General features: G+C 44.8%; 1 protein-coding gene across 4 annotated transcripts in view; it reads right to left on the bottom strand.

The window, feature by feature from the left end:
* EPHA3 (EPH receptor A3) overlaps positions 1 to 19,839 on the bottom strand; it is a 324,141-nt gene that overhangs the window by 104,991 nt on the left and 199,311 nt on the right. For all 4 annotated transcript variants that reach the window (XM_072721035.1, XM_072721049.1, XM_072721042.1 and 1 more), the window contains exons 4-5: positions 15,420 to 15,575; positions 14,395 to 14,730 (exon numbers count right to left, since the gene is read on the bottom strand). In XM_072721035.1, the coding sequence (XP_072577136.1) occupies positions 14,395 to 14,730; positions 15,420 to 15,575 (492 nt within the window). The remainder of the gene's footprint in view (positions 1 to 14,394; positions 14,731 to 15,419; positions 15,576 to 19,839) is intronic.

Here is a 19,839-nt window from a genome sequence, read left to right as displayed (position 1 = left end):
ATTAATAGACTTACTGAAATGTACTTTAAAAACAACTAATATTCTAACGATTAAAAGTAAAAGATGACTTTTTTTTCCTTTTAGGGGTTTGCTCTTATTTATTTTCAGCAAAGCAGATTAATAAGTGATAGGCATGAAGAAGCTACAAAGTTTCAGGAAATCATAGGACTTCTCAGGGTCAAAGCTCCTGTTGTATATTTTGTTTTCCTTACTAGCTGGTATTGAGGAACCAAGGAGAATTGCCTTCAAGTTTTATTCTTGAAAGACAGTTCCTCAAACCTCCCTATGGCCTTTTTTTTCTTTTTTTGACTATAGTTGACACAGGATGTCTACATGGGTTTCAGGTACACAACGTAGTAGTGATTCGACTTCTCTATACGTTATGCAGTGCTCACCACAAGCACAGCTAGTTACATCTGTCACCATACATTGCTATTATAATATCATGGACTGTATTCCTTATGCTGTGCCTTTTATTCCTATGACTTATTTATTCCATAACTGCAAAGCCTGAATCTCCCACTCCCCTTTACCCACTCTGCTTAGCCTCCCTGTCACTTGCCTCTGGCAACCATAGTTCGTTCTCTGTATTTATAGCTCTAATTATGCTTTTTGTATATTTGTTTATTCATTTGCTTTTTAGATTCCACATACCAGTGGGATCATAGTATTTGTCCTTCTCAGTCTTACTTAGGGTAATGTTAAGTAATTGCAGTCTTTGTTTCACATCACAACATTGTTTTTGGTTAAAAGTTTATTATTTAACTCTATATGGAATGATTGCTAAAATATTCTTTTGTCAGAGAAAGGACTCAAATAAAATCACGAACAAGAGAGGAGAAATAACAACCAACACCACAGGAATACAAACAATTAAAGGAATATATATTATGAAAAACTAGATGCCAACAAATGGACAAACTAGAAGAAATGGATAAATTCATAGAAACACACAATCTACCAAAACTGAAACAGGAAGAAATAGAAAATTCAAACAGATTGATTACCAGCAAAGAAATGGACTTAGTAATAAAAAAATTGCTAACAAACAGAAGTATAGGGCTTGCTGGCTTCACAGGCAAATTCTACTAAACATTTAAAGACGAGTTAATACCTATTATCAAAGTATTCCAAAAAATAGAAAAGGGGGAAAAAAAACTTCTAAATTCATCTGAGTTCAGCATTACCCTGATACCAAAACCAGATAAAGACATCACAAACAAAGAGAACTGCAGGCCAATATTTCTGATGAACATAGATGCAAAAATCCTCAACAAAATACTAGCAAACCAAATCCAACAATACCTAATTGTTAATAATAATATAATTCATCACAATCAAACGGGATTTATTCCTGGGTTGCAGTGCACAAATCAATCAACATGATTCATCACATCAATAAGGAAAAGGATGAGAACCATACAATCATCTCAATAGATGGAAGAAAAATACATTTGACAAAGAACAACATCCATTTTTGACAAAAACCCTCAACAAAATAGGTTTAGTGGGAATATACCTCAATATAATATAGGCCATATATGAAAAATCCACAGCTAACATCATCCTTAATGTGGAAACACTGAGAGCTTTTCCCCAAAGGACAGGAAAAAGACAAGGATGTCCACTCTTACTTTTATTCAACATGTACTTGAAGTCCTGACTACAGCAATCAGACAACAAAAAGAAATAAAAGACATCCAGATTTCTAAGGAAGAAATAAAACTCACTATTTGCAGATGATATGACACTACATCTAGAAAACCCAAAAGACTCCATAAAAAAACTGCTAAAACTAAGAAACAAATTCAGTAAAGTTGCAGGATACAAAGTCAATGTACAAAAATCTGTTGCATTTCTCTACACCAGCAATGAAGCAGCAGAAAGAGAAATCAAGGAACTGATCCTGTTTACAACTGCACCAAAAATAATAAGATACCTAGGAATAAACTTAACCAAAGGGTGAAAGACTTTTACTGTGAGAACTATAAAACACTGATGAAAGAAATTCAAGACGATGCAAAGAAATAGAAAAACATTCCATGCTCGTGAATTGGAAGAACAAATATTGTTAACTTGTCTATCCTATCCAAAGTAATCTACACACTTAATATGATCTCTATCAAAATATCCACAGCATTTATCAGAAGCTAGAATGAACAATCCTAAAATTCGTATGGAACCACAAAAGACTCGAAATAGCGGAAGCAATCTTGAAAAAGAAAAGTAAAGCTGCAGGCATCACAATTCCTGACGTCAAGTTCTACTACCGAGCTATGGTGATCAAAACAATATGGCACTGGCACAAAATAGACACAAAGATCAATAGGACAGAATAAAAAACCCGGAAGTGGACCCACAATTATATGGTCAATTAGTCTTTGACAAAGCAGGAAAGAATATTCAATGGGAAAAAGACAGTGTCTTCAACAAATGGTGTTGGGAAAACTGGGCAGCCACATGCCGAATAGAATCTGGACCACTTTCTTACACCAGACACAGAAATAAATTCAAAATGGATTAAAGACCTAAATATGAGACAGGAAACCATCAAAATCCTAGAAGAGAACACAGGCAGTAACCTCTCTGACAGCGGCCATAGCAACGTTTTTTCTAGATATGTCTCCTAAGGCAAGAGAAATAAAAGCGAAAATAAACTATTGGGACTGTATCAAAACAGAAAGCTTCTGCACAGTGAAGGAAACAATCAACAAAACTAAGAGGCAGCCTACTGAATGGGAGCAGGTATTTGCCAATGATCTGGTAAAGGGTATGGTAAAGGGTAAGTAACCAAATTTTGTAAAGAACTTAAAAATCTTAACAACCAAAAAACAAATAATCCAATTAAAAATGGCCAGAAGACATGAACAGACACTTTTCCAAAGAAGACAAACAAATGGCCAACAGACACATGGAAAGATGCTCATCATCACTTATCATCAGGGAAATACAAATCACAACTACAGTGAGATATCACCTCACACCTGTCATAATGGCTAAAATCAACAATACAAGAAACAACAGGTATTAGAGAGGATGTTCAGAAGAAGGAGCCCTCTTGAACTGTTGGTGGGAATGCAAACTGGTGCAGCCACTATGAAAAAGATTATGTGAGTTCCTAAAGAAGTTAAGGTCTGGCAATTTTACTACTGGCTATTTACCCAAAGACTAGAAAACACTAGTTCAAAGGAATACGTGCACCATATGTTTACAGCAGCATTATCCACAGTAGCCAAACTGTGGGAGCAGCCCACGTGCCCATCAACCGATGATGGGACAAATAAGAAGGGACAAATAATGGACAAACATTAGCCATAAAAAAGAATGACATCCTTCCATTTGTGAAGACATGGATGGAGTTAGACAGTATTACATTAAGTGAAATAAATCAGGGAAAGACACCATAATTTCACTCCCTAGTGGTATTTAAAAACCCAATGAGCAGAAGAAAAAAAGAGAAAGGAAAGAAATCAAGAAATAGACTCTCAAATGTAAAGAACAAACTGATGGTCACCAGAGGGGTGGTAGGAGAGGGGACGGGAGAAATAGGTGATGGGGACTAACGGGTGCACTTGTTGCACTGAGCACCCAGTGGTGGTAGGAGGTGCTGAATCACTCTATTCTACACCTGAAACTCATGTAATACTGGATGTTAACCAGGTGTGATTAAGATAAAAACTTAAAAAGTATATACGTTCTTTGGTCACTCATTTCTTCCTATATCTCCATCCATTTCTTTTCTTTAATCATTATGGACATCCTTTGCCTGATTATCTTTTTATTATTACCTATCCCTTTATTTTATTTATTTATTTATTTATTTTTAAGTAGGCTCCACACCCAGCATGGAGCCCAAGACCAAGGCCTGACCTGATACCAACAGTCGGACACCTAACTGACTGAACCCTGCCCCCCATGCCCCACCTATCCTTTTATTTTATGGATGTTTCTGTTCTAGCTCAAGTACCAACACAGTAGACCAATATATCCAACCGCCATAGTCACATTTCCGTCAGATCTTCTCGTTGGTGCCTCAAAGTCAGCATACACACAGATGTGTGTGTGTCTCACAGGAGGAGCAAGAATGGCTACGTGTACTGAGACTTGTTACATTCAACATATATGAATTATGATTTAGAAAAAATTGGGGCCTCAGCCATTCACATTAGGTAGAATATTTCAGAGGTCGACGTCACCCTTTAACATTTATTCAAATTTATTTTTTTCATTTTTAAAAATATTTCCCTAGACAAAGCAAGATCAGTATGATTACACGGGAGATGGGGCACGATGACTTATTTATGCACTTCCGCGGTTACGTATGCTGTACCTTCTTTTACTTACTCCTCACAACAACGTGTGTGTAGTATTGTAGTATTGTATCTATTTCAAAAAGGATGCAAGGACTGCAGGTGAGTCAAATAACTGCCTTAATTTAGTTTTTAAATGGAATTGGGAATAAATTCCTCAAAAACATTTAAAAAAAAAGTGGCAACACCTAAATTTACAATTGGACTTTGACACTGTCCTACACCACTTTTGCCTTTCAAATACTATTTTTTTTTTCTGATCATATTTGTTTCAGTTATAAGTAAACACTGGGTTATTTTTCCATGAGAACATGATACACTCTGTATTAATTTAATTCCTTATTAAACTTAGAAATTACTTAGTCTAAGTGTTTAGTTTTTTAAAAAAGACAAAACAATTGCTATGAGGAGTGACCTTGTATTCAGAGGCTCAAGCCAAAGATTGGCAGCACAGAGGACCTTTTTTGGACACACATTCCAGAACTCTTCCTACCGTGACCTTTATGCCCATCCTTTAAAGTTGGTTATTGAACAAAATTGTGACCAAGGATTTCCTTTCTTTTGATTTATCATTATTTTTTTCCTAGTGAAACAAAAATAAAAGCCAGTAATAGTAATCGATTATTTCTGGATCATAATAAATTATCAAGATAAATGTTTCTTTTTTCTTTTCTTTTTTTTAAAGATTTTATTTACTTATACATGAGAGACACAGAGAGGGAGGCAGAGACACAGGCAGAGGGAGAAGCAGGCTCCATGCCGGGAGCCCAACGTGGGACTCGATCCTGGGTCTCCAGGATCAGGTCCTGGGCTGAGGGCGGTGCTAAACTGCTGAGCCACCCAGGTATCCCCAAGATAAATGCTTCTTATCTATTATTTATAAATCTGTATTTGTTTATTTGAGAGAGAGAGAACGAGGGGAGGGAGGGGCAGACGGAGAGCATCTCCCAGCAGACTCCTTGTGAGCACAGAGCCCAAGGCCACGTGGTCTCGGGAAGCCTTGAGGTCATGACCTGAGCTGGAAACAAGGGTGAGACGCTTTACGGACCCAGACGCCCCTAAGATAAATATTTTTAAATTAGCACTGATTAATAGGGAACACACTTTAGAAATGCAGGGATTTTGTTTGGTTTTAACAAGACCCGGCTAGACAGCTCTCCAAGAAGGCAATTCAGGTTTCCCCTTCCTACCCGCATGGCTCAAATCACGTGAGCTTTTGATTTCAAAAGGAAACAGTATCCTGTGAGCGGTGTGGCGGCGGTCGGTCAAGTCCGGGCAGTGTGATAACCATCTCGACCTGTTTCTTTTTTTCAGTATTACTTATATTTTGTGCAAAGCGACAGAGAAAAGAACATCCTGGCAGCTAAGAGCCGGAGCTCTGGGGTCGTGCAACCGGGATCCGGCCATGTGACCGCCCGCAGTCCACGGACGGCGGTTACCTCCAGGCGGTTACCTCCGGGCGGTTACCTCCAGGCGGGCGCTGCAGGTCGGCGGCGCTCACTGGGCCACGCGGGGGGCGGAGCGGGCTGCCCGCCTCGGCCTCGCGTCCCCGCCCGGCACGAAGGGCCCCGGCTCCGGGCCTGGCCCATGGGAGCGGCCGGGCCGCCGCGGGGCTGTGGTTGGGCGCAGGGCGCCAGGGGCTGCGTGGGGCCGGCCGAGCGCGGCGGCTGCGGACGCTCCCCCCGCGGCCGCCCCGTCCCCGCCCCGCGGCTGCCCGGTCCCCGCTCTCGCCCTCCCCCCGCCCCCGCCCCCGCCCCCGCCCCCGCTCTCGCCCTCCCCCGTCGGCCGCCCCGTTCCCGCTCTCGCCGCCCCCACTGCGGCCGCCCCGCCCCCCGCGCCCGGCGCAGGACCCCGAGCCGACGGCGCCTGGCTCCCACGGGGCGGCAGGCAGGGGGCGGCAGGCAGGGGCCGCCGGGCGCCCCTCCTCTGGGCCGTCCGCACGGCCTCGGTCGCCCCAACTCGCTGCACTGACGCGGAGACGCCCGCCCTCGTGTCCCGAACGACCAGCGAGTCCTTCCGCCGTCTCCTGCCGTCCGGGCCGCAGTGACGCCGCCCTCTAGCCCCGGTGGCCGACCGCCCCGCTCCTTCGGAAATGCCGAAGCGGGACCAGCGATCTGTGACCTAAGTGTCCCTCCGTCACAGCCACGTCTGCTGTTCCCAACGCCAGTGGGACAGCGAGGTGCACGGAGTCCGTGTGCTCCAGAATAAGGAATACAGAAGATTTAGAAATATCTGTGTTCTCCATGTAGAACATTAGGGTAGACGTCAGGGGCCGCCTTCGGCCCAGGCGGTGACCCCAGGTCCCGGGATCGAGTCCCGCGTCCGGCTCCCTGCGTGGCGCCTGCTCCTCCCGAGACTGTGTCTCTGCCTCTCTCTGTGTGTCTCTCATGAATGGATAAATAAAATCTTCTAAAAACAAAACACAACAAAAAAGGACAGATGCTGAACGTAGCCAAAGGGAACGAGTAGATCTAGGATTTGTTTTTTGAAAGGACGCGTCGCTCATTCAAGCTGTATTAAAGATACCTATTTCTGATTCTACTAAGGGGCACCGTTGCTTCATTCCGCGAGGTAGCAGCCACACGACTATGGCCACAGGCTTCTAAAATCCCTTACTCGACATAAGTTGATAGGCACACTTAAAGGTACACTTAAGGATTGATTAATATCAGTAATGAAGCTCTGATTTGTAGTCCCAGCATTACTAAAGATAAATTTAAAAAAAAGAAAGAAAAAAATTATAATTGGATTTCTAGGTCAATGCCTTCACATGATAGTGATTTTTGACCAGATGAAAAGAAGATATGTGAAAAGAAGAAGATGAAAAGATCATCAGATTAAGTGGATGATAGAAGCCATTCCGTGTAAAGTGGAGGGCGGGCATGTTTTCATTATATTGGATGATCTCCTTTGCATAAATTAGTGGTCCTTCAATAGGACGTCCAAATAAGGCTACACTGAGTTTTTTTTCTTTTCAATAATACTATTTTGTTATTTTTTTAATGGTGTGGCAGCCATGAAATTTGCAGAGTGATATCCAGCACCTAGAAAGTCCTACAAATCAGTGTTGGATTCCCCTCCCTTCATATTTCTTATCTGACTTAATTCATAGAAAAAATATTAATTTATTCATTATTATAAATACGAGCTATTTTATAAATAGGAACTTAAACAGAATATCACTAAGACTTTAGTGGTACATTTGACAAAATTGACAAGTATCTGACATAATAGCAGGGAACAATGTGAATGTCCTGATTCTGACAAATGTACTCAGGTTCTAAGAAATCACAGTGTTTTTAGGAAATTTTCACTGAGAAGCTAACAGCAAAGGGGCACATCATGTGCAATTTACTCTCAGGTTCAGAAATGAAGATCTATATAGAGAAGGAGAAGGGGGAGAGAATGATAAAGCCGTTGTGGTAAAACGTTAACTTCCGAGGGATCTGGGCAAGGGTTTAAGCACAAAATGTGTGCTCTACACACTACTTTGTCACATCTGTAGTACTTTCACACATCTTATGATAGAAATTGTACGCACACACGCAGAGCTCTACTAGGGTAAATTGAAAGACGAGGGAAAGTTCCATTCTCTCTAGGTAAGCATCAGGGTCAGGATCATGTTCATAAAGAAAAAATAAGTTTACACAGAACTAGAGAAAAATATTAATGTGCATGCCTGGAGCAAAGAAAAAATAAATTGATATTGGAGAAATAACGAAAAGGGAAATACTAGAGCAACAGCAGGGCCCAGAGAGTGGAGGAACAACTAACGTAAATTGAGAGAAACATGATGGCATTCACCCAAGTGTCAAGTTAAGGTTAGTTGATCCAGTGATTCTAGGACGGATGGCACTTGAGGGTCAACGATCTGGCAATCAGGAATCCAAGGAGAAAAAGGCCAAAATCCCTAAAACTTATTTTTTTGGGGGTAAAGTTTATAGCTTGAAAGTTTTAAAGTGCCATGTGAGAGTTTAAACAATAATTGCAGATAACGTGAATTCTCATATAAGCCCAATGATGGTATTTATTTCGTTCTTTCATTACAATTAAGTCAAATTCTAAGAATTTTAATTATTGACTTTAATCCCTGCTCTTTTCAATATTGCTACTTAAACACAAATTGAATGAAGTTACCCTCCCACTCAAAGTGTTTTTATCTTCATCCAAAACCCTATCTTGTGACCTTCAGGTTGGTTGGCCGTCCTTGACTATCCAAACTGATTTCTTGTGACCCTTTTTCAAGTTCACTTTCCTCCTCCCAGCCTAGCCTTGCTATCATTCAGGGAACTCAACTCCAATACTGTGATATGACTTATATACTTCTTTTCCTTATATCTGATTTATTTCTATTTTTTCAAAGTACTTTTAACTCTTCCTCAAGGGCTTCCCTAAAATTTTTACCAAACATAATTACATAGTGTCTTATACACATTTGTTCCATATATATTGTTTTTGATTCTATACTTGGCTGGAGCACATATGACATGAGGTGAAAGAGGCATTCAATGTACTTGTTGACCCATTAGCTCTTTTTACACCTATCTAAGTTGCTAAGCAGTAAAATGGTTTTATTTAAATGAATACATTTTAGTTCCTACTCTTTTTTATCTTGGAATCTCAACATAACTAAAAGACGACTGTTGCAGTTCATCACATCATTCATTCATAAATGCTCTAACCAGGAATTTTAGAAATGAACACTCCAAACAGAGGAAAAAGTATGAGGATCCAACACAACTGAAAGGAAAAATCAGTAGCATGTGTAGAAGGTGAACCAAAGATGCTTCCAAGTGTTAGATTAGAATCTGGTGAACTGGGGAGTGGTGGTTACCTTGGCAGAGAGGAGGAAAGTAAGGAGAGGAAGTTGTTTGAGGGAGATTATATTTTAATTTTTGAATGGTAGAAATTTCCATTATTCATTCATTCATTCATTCATTCAACATTTGAGTGATTTTAAGGTGCTAGGAGGCACTGTTTCCAAGTCTGACAAAAACAAATGTGAACATCAGAGAGGGTCCACTGGCCCATGAAATTTATATTCTTCCTAACAATTTAACATAAAGATACAAATAGGAAATTATTACTGGTTTCTAGGAAGGGACTTGCTGTTGTGTGAAGGTAGAAATCAAGCCCTAGTATGAATGAGGGAACAAAAGAAGTAAGGATCACTCTATAAAACAAAACAAAACAAAACACCAAACTAACCTTAGACTGAACATTCAGAGAGAAACAGGATGAAACCTTGCAGTAGGTCCCACCGCGGACCCGGCGGCCAGGAGGGCTGCACGCCGCGCCCACTCCTGCCCCGGGAGCCCGTTCTCAAGGCGGCCGGCCACTATCCTGCACAGGAGCGAAAATGCAGCCAGACAAGGCAGGGCTCCCTGGCCCCGCCGCCTGGCCCTGATCCTGCTCATGCTCCAACTGTGGGGTTTGGAGCCCCAACAAGGGTCTCCCGCACCCACTGACACCCTGGTGTGTGTGTGTCTTACTACTCCTCCCGTTATCTCATTCCTCGGAACCTCCGCTAAGATGGAAGGAAACCTCTACAACTGCACAAAAAACAAAGGGCCAGGAGGCCCCATGTTGGGGATGTGGAAGGGGTTTGCTTGGGCACATTCTGCACAGGCTGTGGAATCTGCAGGGACCACGGGAGGACCGGGGGCCTAGGGAGCCGGGCTGGCAGTGCGCGAGGAAGGCCAGCAGTTACTTTTTCCTCCTGCCCATTGTGGTCTTGCTGTGTGAGGACAGCGTAGGAGGGAAACACACCTGGGTGTCTTCCAACATCAACACTCCCCTCACAGCCCCCTTCTCCTAGGGTTACCAGCATGGGAGGACTTCTTGAGGCCCTGAGCTGGGTGTCCTGTGCCTGGATTCAGTTCCTCTCCTTCTACCTGGAATCAGCTTCCAGTCCTCCAGGCTGGGGCTCCGTCCCCTTGCCCTCCTCTCAGTCGCTTAGCCTGAGTCCAGGTCAATCTGGAGCCTGGCTCTGATGCCACCAGCTGTGGGTCACAGTCCCACCACCTCCTCCCTGGGCTCCATCAGTTCGCTGGGGCAGCTCTTGGATGCAGGAAGCACTGGGCCTACAGGATTAGCAGCCCACCACACACAGATCCAACTGGGGGCAGGTGCGGGGGAGGGCCACCGAGCTTCCATCCTCTGTCCTGACAGGTTGCCCACCAGCACCAACCAGACACACTTTGAATCCTATCTTTTCACCCTTTAAGGAGGCTCATTACGTAGGCAACAGTGATTTTGTCCTTGGCCCCTGGTGATTGAATTGTGTTTCCAGCCCGTCTCCACCTTCTGATCCCTGGTCTGGTTTATCTGGCTATCCCCCCTCCACCTCGCCCTTATGGGATTTCCAAAAGCCAATCTGTTAACATAAATGCAGGCCCTGTGGGAGGGGGTTATGACCAACAACATACACCTTAAGTACTCTGATCGCTTGGGAAATTCTGGGGGCTTTAAGGAGCCTTGTGCCCTGACCTGGGACCAACAACAAATACATCATTTCTTCTTGTAAATCACAGTATCCCAGAGGGAAGATCACCTGTGGAGAATGAGGGCACAAAGGACAAGATTGGGTTTGCAGAAGAGTAGGGATGGTAAGGGAGGTGTAGTGAGACCACCCCTGAGAAACCCCGGGGCAGATGACTGAGAGGGAGCACCAAGTACTAGAGGTGCACAAGTTAGAGCGAATGCTCCAGCAAGTCCCTCTCCTCACCACGGCTCAGCATTTACTTCTGTAGCTCGTGGCATGGGTCACAGGACGACAGAAACAGTATGAGGATGGAAGCAGGGAATGGAGGTGGGGCTGGGGATGGAAATGGGAGGTGGGGCTCTTGGTGGGATGCTGGAAAAGCCTGTGGGGCTTAGTGCCTCCAGCTGTGAAACGGGGGTGAGGTGGACATCAGAGTGCAAGCCCCACAACCTGTCCTGGTGCTTCTGCCGCAGTCTGGCATGGTAGTGCTATGGGATGGAGGGATGGGGCACATCTGTGATGGGGGCTGAGAACCAGCAGCCAGGTATCCCAGCAAATATCTCAGCAGGTATCCCAACAGGTGTCCCAGCAGGTATCCCAGCAGGTGTCCCAGCAGGTGTCCCACCAGGTATCCCAGCAGGTGTCCCACCAGGTGTCCCACCAGGTATCCCAGCAGGTGTCCCAGCAGGTTCCCACCCAGTATCCCAGCAGGTGTCCCACCAGGTATCCCGCAGGGTATCCCAGCAGGTGTCCCAGCAGGGGACAGCGATCTTCGGGACTGAAAGGCAAACCCGCACCCTTGAGGAAGCAACCACGGACCGGCGTTGGCACCAAGCTGCGCCTTCCCAGGCCCGCGACTCCGCGAAGCCGGCTCTCCGCGCAGACGGGGCTTAGACCCCACGGGCACGCCGCGTGGAAGGGCTGAACCCCGCCCGCGTTCACAGCCCCCCCCCGCCCTGGGCGGAGTCCCGAGGACAGTCAGAGGCCTCCACCTCCCGGCTACGGTCAGGCACACGTGCGCCCCCGCGGCCTCGCGGGACCCGGCGGCCAGGAGGGCTGCACGCCGCGCCCGCCCCTGCCCCGGCGGGAGCCCGTTCTCAAGGCGGCCGGCCACTATCCTGCACAGGAGCGAAAATGCAGCCAGACAAGGCAGGGCTCCCTGGCCCCGCCGCCTGGCCCTGATCCTGCTCATGCTCCAACCGTGGGGTTTGGAGCCCCAACAAGGGTCTCCCGCACCCCAGGCACAGAGCAGGATTCAGACACCCCGAAGTGAATACATCAAATGCCTAGTGCTGCATCGTGTGGACACACTGTGATTCCCTAAAAAACAAACCAACCAACAAAACCCCAAACGATAGTGGGGTTAGAGGGAGTAGCTGCTGTGGTCCCTGCTGTGTGTGTCTCCCCTGTGACTTGCGACTGCGAGGCCAAAGCTCCAACCCCATTTACTTCCCGTTGTCTCGGCTGCTGGTGGTCGCCCTGACCCAGGGATCTGGAACTGTCAGCTTCCCAATGGATGCACGTGGAGAGCCAGGGGCCAATGATAAGACAGGAAGGAAGGAGCTCCTGCTTGTTTTATACGTTTCTGTTTGACTTAGGAGATAATTATAACACAGATGGAGGCTCCTATTTTAAACAAGGTAGTAAATCAGTGTGAAATATAGGATTCGGGAAAGCCATTTGCCACATAATTATGATTTCTTAAAACCCCTGGTTCACTGAATACGAGAAGCTGTAATCAGGGAATATTTAGCAACAGCATCACTCATTATTTTTGCTCTTGGAAGGCCGCTGGGCAAATCTAAGTCACCAGTGTTTTAAATACTATTAGTCACAAAGTTTAACTACCATTAGCTGAAGTGAAGCAAGAACATCTGTCGGCGGTATGGGATGTAGCTTTGAGGTGGGGGGGTCACAGAGTCAGGATGCAAGAGTTGAATCATGGTTCAGCTTCCTTCAAAGTCCCGTGTCTCCCGCAAGGAAAGTGCATTTGTCACTCAATGCCAGGGTGTAAAGGTGTGAGAGCTGCATCGACAGAGGAAACAAGGAACGGCACAGGGACTCGGAATCAGAAAGTGAGACGATCGATTGCCTGGGGACCCACAGGGGTAGTTAGAAGGGCTCTGAACTAGTGTAGATGCCGATCGGAGCAGCCAGTAGAGTCCCACGGGTGCAGGTTCCCCGGGTACCAGCTGGGCGACGTCTCTTGGCAACTGCTGGCCAGGTGAACCCAAGGTGGCTTCTTTCGGCGAGTTCCCGGGCTGCCGCTCTGGCCTTTGTCAGCTAGAGACACCCGAGTTGGCTCCCTGCCCTTTCTACACCCTCTGGGACACTTGCCACCGGCTGGGGCGGAGGGCAGTCCCAGCAGGCAGCCTCGGGCAGGGGGCAGGCGAGGCGGACTCGGCGTCCTGACTTCCAGCCCCAGGGTGAACCCCGTGCCTGCAGCCGGAGCCTCCTCAGGGCACAGCCTGGCTCCCCCCTGCCCCCCGTTTGGGCTCCACCATTTATCTGTGTGTAGATGATGGGCCCTGACCGCTCGCTGGCGGCGGAGGCCCCCGAGGTCGCACCTTGGAGCAACGAGTGTGCAAGGATCGCAGCTCCGCCACCGCCGGGCCTGCTGACCACCGGGGCCACGGGCCTCTTCATCGCCGGTGTCACCTGCGCGGCTCTTGTCCACTATGCCCCTGCCCGTGTTGGACACAATCACAACTACAATCTCAGAAACAATTTTGGACTCTGCCCCATTTGAGAAACAAAATAAAACAAAAGCGATAGGAAAGAGGTCATAAGGGTTCCCAGAGAACGGGAAAGCAGGGAAGGTGTAAGGTGACCGGGGGAAGAGATGCGTCAGCCGTTCAGAAAACACCCGGCGGAGGCCAGATAAAGAAAACTGAGGCCTGCCTGTCGTCTCATTTTTCCAGTCCACATTCCAGGGCCTTGGCTTAGCACCTGCCGACGGACTAGTTTGTTTTAATTGGAAAAAAAATCTGTCAGTGCAAAATGCAAAAGTGACTTACATTTATGATAGTTTTACATCAACGGTTCTCCACCAAGACCTCCTGTCACTACGCTTCTCTGGAAGTTCGATACTTTGAATATTTAAGTACAAGTCATTCCTATCAAATAAAATGTGTTTATTTTCTTATTTTTAATTAATCAGAGAATTATCTCTGAGCTGTGATACTCAGGGCTTCCGAGGAGCATACAATAATTGAATAAAGATATAAAAATAAGGTATAATTATAACTAAGGTAAAGAGATTTCTAATTTTAAGTATCCTGCATAACCTTTCACAAGCTCTTTAAAAATATCCCAATGTCCCAAGGAGCCCCGACAAGTACAATCTCCGGTGCGCCAATTACTTTAAGATCTCAAATTGGAAAGCAGTGGATTAAACTAGTTCAAACTGACCTAATACGTATATTATGCCTGCCCGGAGAAGTGCGTGCTGTTATTCAAGGTAGCCCCGCTGCCGAAATGGGTCAGAAAAGAAGATGCTGGGGCCCTTGCCAGCAATTTTTCCCGCCCTTCCTTCCACTCCGCGAGTGGGCAGGGCTCCCCGGCTCGAGTCGGCACGGGCCGGCGCCCAGGTGGACTCACCAGCCTGGTTGGTGGTGATGCTGACGGCGGCGAACTGCCGCGGAGGCGAGCTCAGCTCTGACACCCCGTTGGTGGCGTCGATCTCAAAGGTGTAGTTAGTGTGAGCCAGGAGGTCCGTCACCGTCACCGTGGTGTTGGCGAGTCCGAACTGTCGGGGCAGGAAACGGACATTTGGGCTGCACGGCTCACACTGCTGTACGTTCCACCCACATTTCCTACATATGACGTTGAAGGTGACATCCTTCCGGCCTCCCGTGTCCAGGGGCCAGCTCCAGTCCAGGATGACCGAGGTCTCGTTGATGTTGGAGATGACATTTCTTGGTGCAGACGGAGGTCCTGCAAAGCAGTTCAACAAGGGCTGATGAGCCTCACTGCTGCTTTCCACTCCCAGGGCCGTAGATAACCTACAGGGGCACCGAGGGAGCTAAATAGCCATCTTGCCTCTATTACCCACTGCACTCGCCCTTGGGGGGTCCACGAGCTTATAGACGCAAGGGTTCAAGAGCGCGGGCCTCCCTGGGCCAGGAACAGGGGAGTTCTGGCTCCAGGCTGGAGGCGCGCTCCCCAAGGCCAGCAAGGGAATTCACTACTAAATTCAATGCCCTTGCGGATAGCTATGAAAACTTTCCTATTAGTTTTATAAATCTCAGTCCTTTTTCCCTATGACCTATGACCAGCATGTAATAGAAATGTAAAAGCGCAGGTCCCACAGCTGTCGCCTCCCTATCCTGTCAAATGTAACACAAGACGGAAACCAAGATAAAGAAAATTCTCTTTCTTTCTGGGGGTCCTGCCGCAGGAAGTGCTCTAAAAACTCATTCGTGTTGCGTGATGAATGTTGCATGTGTGGTGAGCCAAGCGTGGGGAGTAAAGCAAGGGAAGCTTTCAGTTTGCACGTGGATAACGGAAAGAAATGGGCCAAATGCTTTAAAAAAATAAAAATAAAGAGGCACAATAACAAGAAGAAAAAAACAACAACAAAATAAACCAAACATGGAAGCATGGGTTGCAGCAGAACTACTCACGGGTACAAGCCATGGATGGAGGGTCTTTGTCTGCTCGGAAGTAATTATTCTCACACCTGCAGTTCATGGAACCATCTTCGTGGGTGGAACTGTGCGGTGGGCACTTGGCACACTTCATGTTACCATCCGAGGCCTTGTAGAAACCTGGTCGGCAAGCTACAAACAAAAGGACTTGTTTTAAAAGCCTGTGGTCATTTTGAAAATGTATTTTTGAAAATATGTAAAGCAGATTTCAGAATGTTAGGGAATGCATGCACTAGGAATAAAAATCCATTTGTTTGTTTTTTTTCCCTCCCAGGATTTACAGAAGCCCATCCTGTGGCCCAGTGTCGTTTCTCCACATATACATCTGAATTTGCACCAACTCGTAAGGGGAAAAAAACCTCCGAAGATTTAGATTATTTTGGCACTAGAGTGTGATGAAATTTCCAGCTCGTGTTTTCACAGCTTTCCTTGGCATTGAGCTCTTTGTGGAGAAAACACAGCAAAGCCATGTCACCATGTAGCCGTTCCCTTCTAGAACATGATGCCATGTGCACACTCTGAACTGCAGAGAGTGCTGCATTCCACACGCCACCGCTTTTCACTGGTTTCTGTGTACTGCTCTTGCAAGCGTAAGCAGCCGAAGGAACAGATCATGGCTTCGTTATTCTATGATTCTTTTTTAAAAAAAGATTTTATTTATTTGAGTGAGAGAGAGAGAGAGAGAACGAGCAGGAGGGAGGGACAGAGGCGTAGGGAGAGGCAGGCTCCCCTCTGAGCAGAGGCCTGATGGACACAGGGCTCGGCCCCAGGACCCCAGGATCACGACCTGAGCCCAAAGCGCTTAACCGACTGAGCCACCATGTTAAGAATCTTGATGCATGGTTCTCGGGAGCTATGTCTTTTTTTTTTTTCCTTCTGCCTCGACAGTGTTGCACCTTTACTTCTATGGCAATGGCTTGAATGGAAGATTAATGTATTTCCTTGTCTGTATCTCAAATACATGGGAGGTATAATTTTTATCTAAACTGATCTACCTGTGAATTATTACTAGATTACAAGTTTTTTTTTTTTAAGATTTTTTTATTTTAGGGATGCCTGGTGGCTCAGCGGTTGAGCATCTGCCTTCATTTCAGGTCCTGGGATCCGGCCCCACCTCCGGCTCCCTGCTCAGGGGGGAACCTGCTTCTCTGTCTGCCTCTCCGCTGCTCCTCTCCCAACTCACGTTTTTTTCCTCTCTCTCTCTCTCTCTGAAATAAATAAATAAAATCATAAAAAAAGATGTATTTATTTTAGAGAAAGACCCTGAGATCATGACCTGTGTTAAAATCAAGAGTTGGCTGCTTAACCCACTGGGCCACTCAGGTGCCCCTCAATCAAAACTTTTTAAGTAAGTGTGTCTTCTTTTTTTCTGGACTTCTCAGAATGACATTTCTTAAAGCCCAACGAACTGGTCATGAACTATCGATTTCAGCCACCCATTTACTGTTCTTTATTTATTTATTGCTCTTACAGAAATATGCCTCCACTCTATTATTTTTGTTTAATCTTATGTAAGATTCAAAATACTGTAATGTTTCCTGGGATTCAATTCCAGAATTACATTGACAATGGAAATCACAGTGAAAACCCTACCAAGAAGTCTCCTGAAATTGTTTTGAGGATTTTGAAGGTCCCAATTTTTTAAGTTTCCCCCAGATTATCTTTGGAAGTCAGTGATTTCTTAAATCTCCACTATTTAATATCAATGCTACATTGAGATTTAATGGCATAAAGCTCTGACATGTAAAATATTCCCTATACATTTTATCATTGAATCCCAGAATTCTCCTGTATCAACTTCATAGTGGGAATAACAGGTTATCTGCACACAAGTAAAGCCTCTATGGACAAACCTTAACTTTTATAATCATTAAAAGCATTTTGAGAGATAACACATTACATCCAGAGTATCTTCCCACTGGACGTTTCCTGAGAAACACACCGCCAAGAGAGATACGCTGTCAGGATGCACAGTTACACTAACTAAAAATGATAGCGATCATTAACCTAATCTTGCTGTTTTCTAGTTTTATTAAGAATGGCTGCACTAGGGTTATCTTACATTACATTGAACAGCTTTTGGTGCCACATGGATGGCCGCTCAGATAAATTCTATCACCCCAATCAAACACGAATTAGGTGTTGAACACTGTTCCTGAGCACTGGTTAGAAACTTCCACTCATATCTCATGTCATATCGCCTGGGGGGGAATGATATAAAGTACAAACAAACCATGCACTTAACTTCTGGTTTCAATTTAGCTCATTGAGCGCTTTTAAATTTGTAAGAGGGCAATGCCGAGTCTTTAAAAGATTGGGTTGCAGCGCTTCATTTTGTGTCTTTGGTTGCTTATAAGTTTATCTGTATGATTTTATTTGAGGTTTTTACTGCTTTTACAACATTTAGCATAAAGGTATTCACTAAACACTCAATCACTTTTTGTTAATATTATGAATGGCTATACTCAGGCATTTAAGGAAAAGACAAGGCAGTCACATAATCACTTCTTAGCTACAGCACAGGACTTGTAATAATAACAGGAAAGCAGCTATAGTTTGTAAACCGAAAAGTTAAAAATGTGATTCATACTAGTAACTAGACTTTCTCTAAATACGATTCAATAATCTTAGATAAAAGGAAAAGGTACGTAGACACATATATATTCAGTCTAATAAATGCTTGTCCATCATTTACTGGTGTTCAAGGCCTCTGTTAGCCTTGAAGATACAGACGTTCCTGATTCTGTCCATTCAAAAGGGCCTTTGCGATGGAAAGCAGGCACCAGGCATTTCACTCAGGCCACGTGGAGCAAGCATTCCATTCTGACTGAGCCCTTGGAAGGAACCACAGGGAGGGAATCCCATGTGAGCAAGATTGGAAAATATAGTAAAAGTTGGCCTGTAAATAGCAAAATCAAATACACAAATAGATGAAGGGAAAGACAAGCTGTTAAGCTGAGGAACACGGTGGGTGCCATGGGTCGCATGCTGAACACCTGCTTTCTGCTTGCTCATAGAAGGTGACCTTGCTCAGAATCGCAGTGGGCCAAGTCCTCCCTCACACAGACGTGGTCGTTACGGGTGGCCGGTGAGCTCGGAAAGAGGAGCGGAGAGATACAGACAGAAATCTGATGAAAGTCTTGGAAATACCTTTTTTTTTTTCTCCCTAAGAAGATGGTCCAAGTGTAATGGAAGCTGCTTTACCTGCATTAGTCCCATTGATTCTCAGCGTAATGGTTTATGTGCAACAAAGGCCAAGAAAGATAATTGTGGAACCCGAACCTGCTGATTCAGCTAGCACCTGTCTCTCAAGATTTCTTATAACGGTGGAAAAATAACACCCTGTTTAAGTCGCCACGGGCAAGCTTCTTATCCCTGCAGCAGAAAGTATTTCTGAAGGATGGAGGGCACATGGAGAACGAGAACGCAGTTGAGGGGTACAGCCGGGATAGCCCCTGCTTTGCATCCTCTGGCCCCGGCGGCCAGCTGATGGGCTTTACCCATCCAATGTGCTGGTATTCATCAGATTTCAAGTATGTGCAGAGTACAATAATAGACCCTAAATAGTAATAGTGTAGACATCCTTACTCTTTCTGAAAGACTTTCGTATGTACCATCTCAATGGAATCTCACAGCAGTTGTATTGAAATTACTGGGGCAGATACTAATCTATTCACTTTACAGAACGGACAATTGAAGCACAAACAGAAGAAAAATAGTGTGTCCAAGATAACAAAGAATTCAACGGTATGATCTGAAAAAGAGATTTTTCTGCTGTAACTGGAAGCAAAGTATTCTCTAAAACCATGGAATCTTTTCCTACTAATTCTAAGCTGCCCTTATGATGTTGAAGAATAGTCATTGAAAACTGATTTAATTAAACAGATGCAAGTCTTTTGCCATCTACTCCTAGTAAGAAACTATTTCAGAAAGGGCAATGTTTTCTCATCATCCCCCATTTGATGCCTAATATTGTTATGGGGAGATGAGCAAAAGTGTTTCTTCTTTCAGTTGTCAAATTCAGGAATAGCACAACCCACACTATATGTGGGAGTCACACAAGTAAATTTTTCCATTCTTGATAAAAGTATGATCTTTAAATCTTCTACTGAAACTGCCCAACAAATTTGAGACTATGACTCAATAATTTATCTTCATTAATAAAATTATACTGGCAGGAAACTCTTTAAATGTATAAGGCAAAATTCTTTGTATAGCATACTTACTTCTGAATTTTTCTCATCAACAATCTCCCTTGTAGTCAGTTTGTGCTTAAATACTTATCTATTATACCATCTTCATCTTTAAAAAATTCCCCTGGAAGAATTAGGAATTTTACCTCTAAGGGGCATTAATACTCGTGTTTTAGTATCTTTTTTACAGTAATAAAAGCAAC

Source organism: Vulpes vulpes, chromosome 1 (genome assembly GCF_048418805.1).
Source record: "Vulpes vulpes isolate BD-2025 chromosome 1, VulVul3, whole genome shotgun sequence".
Lineage (NCBI taxonomy): Eukaryota > Metazoa > Chordata > Mammalia > Carnivora > Canidae > Vulpes > Vulpes vulpes.
This window is presented reverse-complemented; position numbering and strand designations above follow the sequence as displayed.